We start from the raw sequence: 4,518 nt of genomic DNA, 5'->3' as shown, positions 1-4,518 counted from the left end.
AAAAAGTTAATGTGGGTATAGGAAAATCAAAGTTTCCCATTTTGGACACCATATACTTACAGTGCCTGTTAGGCTAGATGTAAGGGGTAGAGATATATACAAGTCACTGTTCTGCATGTTGTTGTTTTTATTTTGGGATTTATCAAGTTATAAACTCAGTAAACTGGTTCAAGGATTTTAATTATGTATATGAATTAGATGTACTCTGCCAATCTGCTATAGTCAAAATTTCAGTGCTCAAAAGAAAATCCATATATACAAAAGAAATATTATTTTAACCAGGTTTATTGCTGCAATGGTTGTATATATTGCATATATCACAGTGAACTGCCCGTATTTTATGAAAAGAAAATTCTGTGAAAAATACACCGACTTTATACAAAGAAACAAACTGCAATGATTCAATGAGTCTTTTGATGGAATCCCACTCCTTTAACATTTGTGGGGCTGCAGAACCAAATACTTCACAGGCTTTTCCCTAGTTGATCTTTCAATAAAATAGCAGTTATATTGTATATATGATTAAAGAGAACATAAACATTTATGTGCTAAATACTGCAAAGACTACATTGCTATAGGAATTTATCTTGGCAAATAGGTAGAGTTAGGGTAGGATGTAAAGACTTTGAGTAGAGGAGAATTTTGCAATAGATCTTGACTTATTATAGATAAGTTATAAGAAGGGCAATTTAATGATTATTTAGACAATGACAAGCTTATTTACCTTCAGCATAAGATTCATTCATTCATTCATTTGCACATGTTTACAACAAATGCCTATTTTTTAGTGACTAGCAAGGACTCAAATAAATACTACATTAACATCTTGCTTTTATGGAATCCATAGTTCTATTAGAAAAGACAATTGTGTATGGGAAAAGGAAGAGGAATGTATATTTTTCATTACATGCTGGTAGGCACTGAACAGAAGGCATTTTGCATTTTTCTTATTGTCATAAAACCTTGTGAGCAAGAGAGTAAATTCAGTATTTTATTTGCAGAGAAATATAGATTCTGATAGTTTAAAGTTTGTAATCCTGTCAAACTATGGAGTTAGAGTTTGTATTAGATTCTTTCTAAATTCTATTCCCTGACTTTTCAGCTATGCCACATTGAATAAATATGATACAGTATAAGAAGAAATTTAATAGAGGCATACTATAAAGTACATCACAGAATAGAAAAGGAAGAAACAGGTTCCTAGAAGAGCTGATAGAATGATGGAAAGGTGGCATTTGTGAAATGTGATGAAAAGAAGAGCTCCGATCAAGTTGATTAACTGTAGTAGTACAAAAATTCTTAATTTGAGAATTTAACAATGTTTCCTCCACATTTTGGGAATCAGGAATTTCTCAATCCCTTAAAATGCTGCTCTTCTAAATCTTTTGCTTTTTCCAGATTCCTTTTTCCATGATGAAGACTGTTTCAATGAAGGGTGAAATGGGAGAAGGAAGGAGAATGCAGTAGGCAGAATGGATGTTAGGAAGCAGCGAAAAGAGATACTGCAGAGGTGAAACACAAAGGAATTTAGAAATATTGCTATCGTACTGGGGTTCTTCAGAAACTCAAATACAGCGAGTTGAGAGCACTTTGATTTCTGGATTCCAATCATGGTTCTTTCTTTAAGAACAAAACATGTGGATCATAGTTTTATAAGGAAGGACTGCAATGACATTTCTAATACTCATAATCAGAAGACAACAGTGAGTTGTGCTCTCTCATTCTTTGGTGTTTTGTGGACCTTCAGGTCCACAACTTCCAAGTGTAGAGTTTAGATTTTCAAGCAGAACACATCCTCACTTATGGTGCTTACAGGTTGGACTTCAATTTCATATATTTTTAAATCACTGCTGGTGAAGAAGCACTGTTCTTTTAATGAATAGACACTCTCAACCTGATAGCAGCAAAGAGGCTGAAAAGGAAAATTGACTTACCAGGGTTATGGTTAGTAGATATTAACATGATGACTATTTTATAATTGCTTCTTTTTCTTGCTGTATCATAAATCATTTATTTTCAAGCCTAAAATGACATTAAATACAGTGGCCTCTTGGATATGTACATATAGGACTTATGTCTCTTGTTTGTGGGAGAAAATGTAATGTTAAGAGTTTAAACAACAGTAAAGTTAGAACAATAGTCTGGAGCAAAAGTGAAAGCAAGAATCTAGAAAACATCAGCACTCCAGATACTGGGAAGTTGACTGATGTACCTACCTGCACACAGAGGAGGAATTAGATTGCTATAATTTAATTATTAAAAGAAAAGGGACTCTTTAAATGATGGAGAACTTGGGACTACCTAAATATAGCCTCAAAAATCTGAATGGGGTGGCAAAGAAGTTCTTTATTTGGGATTATACACTTATTCAGTTGTGAGTAAGAATCCAATTCAAAGTTAATTTTTTTTTTTTTTGGTGGAACCGGGGATTAAACTCAGGCCCTTGCACTTGCCAGGGAAGCACTTATTCTACTGACCCATCTCCCTGGCCCCCAAAGTTAATTTTTTATAGAGAGGTAATTTGTTGACTCATGTAATTAAAAGAATAATTGTAAATTTGATGGTAGATCCACCTAGATCAAAGAGCAAGATAACAGCATCAGATACTCCATTCTTTCTCCACAACACTTCTTTTGCCTTTCTGCTAGGATTTTTCAGCATGGTACATGTACAAGGATTACCTCCAAGCTCCTCTTCTATCCATTTAGTAACTCAGAAATGTATATGTATTTTTCTCATTCTGGAACAACATTCTTGTGTTGAGTTTATTTATTTATTACTACTATTATTATTTTATTTTTAGGGAAGGGTCTACAAGATATTCAGGGTCTCACTACTAGATCCAACTCATAGTGATCCACCTGTTTACAATCTCTCCAGAGCTGGGATTACAGGCATGCTCCACCATGACCAGGATCAATTGTTGTCTCAGCATGCCCTGGGGGTCAGGGCTGGCATCAAATCCTGGGTCCCTGTACCTGCTTGCAAGTGCTTTAATCTGCTGAGCTATTTTGCCAGCCCTTGGGTTGAGTTTAATTAGGCTGACTTGATATAAAGTCAGAAAGCGACATTAAAGTTGAGAAATTATATAGGGACCAATCAGAAGGGCTTCATACAGCTAGAAACTCTGCAGACAAAGCATTGCTTAAAAAGTTTACATGAACATTTTGTGTTTAAAAAGAATGAGAATCTCATCTTTGTCCTTACAATCAGACTTTATCTGACATAAAACACCCAATCTGATTTCATATGGAGGATATTACACATGTCAAGCCCTTTCGTCTATGTTTTCCATAAATGAAAATTTCTGCTCAAGATTTTCTTCACAGCTTCTTTCACCTCCTTATTCCTCAGGCTTTAGGTGATGGGGTTCAACATTGGGGTTATAACTCCATGAAACAGTCCAATGATTTCATCAGATGCTTTGGTAAACTTTGACTTGGGCTTCATGTACATAAAAAGGACTGAACTATAGAATAAGATGGCCATAGTCAGGAGGGCTGAACAGGTAGATAAGGCTTTCTTTCTCCCCTCAGTAGAATTAATTCTCAGGATGGAAGAGAGAATGAAAATATAGGACACAAAAATTAACAGTAGAGGGATCACCAATAAAACAATACTTGCCACTGTCATGATAAGTACATTCATGGAGATATCTGAGCAAAAAGTTGAAGAAAAGCCAGAATCTCACAGGAAAGATGATCAATGACATTATTACCACAGAAAGGTAACACCATTGTCAGTACTGTTTGTACTAAGGAGTTCAGACAGACTATCACCCAAGACCACACAGCCATGTGTACATATAATACCTTGTTCATGATGATGGAGTACCTCAGTGGGTTGCATACCTGTCATAGGCCATCACAGCCAGGAGGACACACTCAGTAGAACCCAACCCAAGGGAGATAACCACTTGCAGAGGACAGCCAAGAAAGGAAATGGATTTTCTCTTCTACATAAACATAATGAGCATGGGAGGAATTGATGATGATGTATAACAAATGTCCAAGAAAGAAGTACATAGGAGTGTGGAGGCGAGAATCCAAGATGCTGATGAGAATGAGGAGGCTATTTCCAAAGAGGATTATTATGTACATGATGAGACAGACCACAAATAGAGAAAGCTGGAGTTCTGGGTATTGGGAAAGCCCCATCAGAAAGAATTCAGCCATGGCAGAATAATTCATCTTCATGTATGCATGTCACCTGGAGATGTCCCATAAGGATATGATTAAGAGAACTTGAACTTCTGATGTGGATTTATCAAATCACTTACAATTTCATTATTTTCTTTGATTTTCAAAAAAGCCTCTCAAATCAGCAAAGTCAGGAATGTTACTTAGATTTTACTAAAGATAAAAGAGATGCTGAGAGATAGGTAATAGATATATCTATAAACATCTTACAGTAGTAGAGATCTGCACTTTTGGAAAATATCTGCCTCTAACTACATAATCTTTGGATAAACTACTTTCTAATATATATATATGTATAATAATCTTTTTATTAATGAAT

General features: G+C 35.3%; 1 protein-coding gene across 1 annotated transcript; it reads right to left on the bottom strand.

Moving 5' to 3' along the window:
- Positions 1-3,282: 3,282 nt before the first annotated feature.
- Positions 3,283-4,196, bottom strand: LOC105743050 (olfactory receptor 13D1). Its single transcript, XM_012516184.2, is given in 4 exon segments — positions 3,283-3,665; positions 3,668-3,853; positions 3,856-4,016; positions 4,018-4,196. Coding segments are annotated over 4 exon segments (909 nt in total).
- Between the last annotated feature and the right edge of the window lie 322 nt (positions 4,197-4,518).

This window comes from Octodon degus, unplaced genomic scaffold (assembly GCF_000260255.1).
Source record: "Octodon degus isolate 3935 unplaced genomic scaffold, OctDeg1.0 scaffold00094, whole genome shotgun sequence".
NCBI classification, from domain to species: domain Eukaryota; kingdom Metazoa; phylum Chordata; class Mammalia; order Rodentia; family Octodontidae; genus Octodon; species Octodon degus.
The sequence above is the reverse complement of the archived record's forward strand: the minus strand, read 5'-3'. Positions and strand labels throughout refer to the sequence as shown.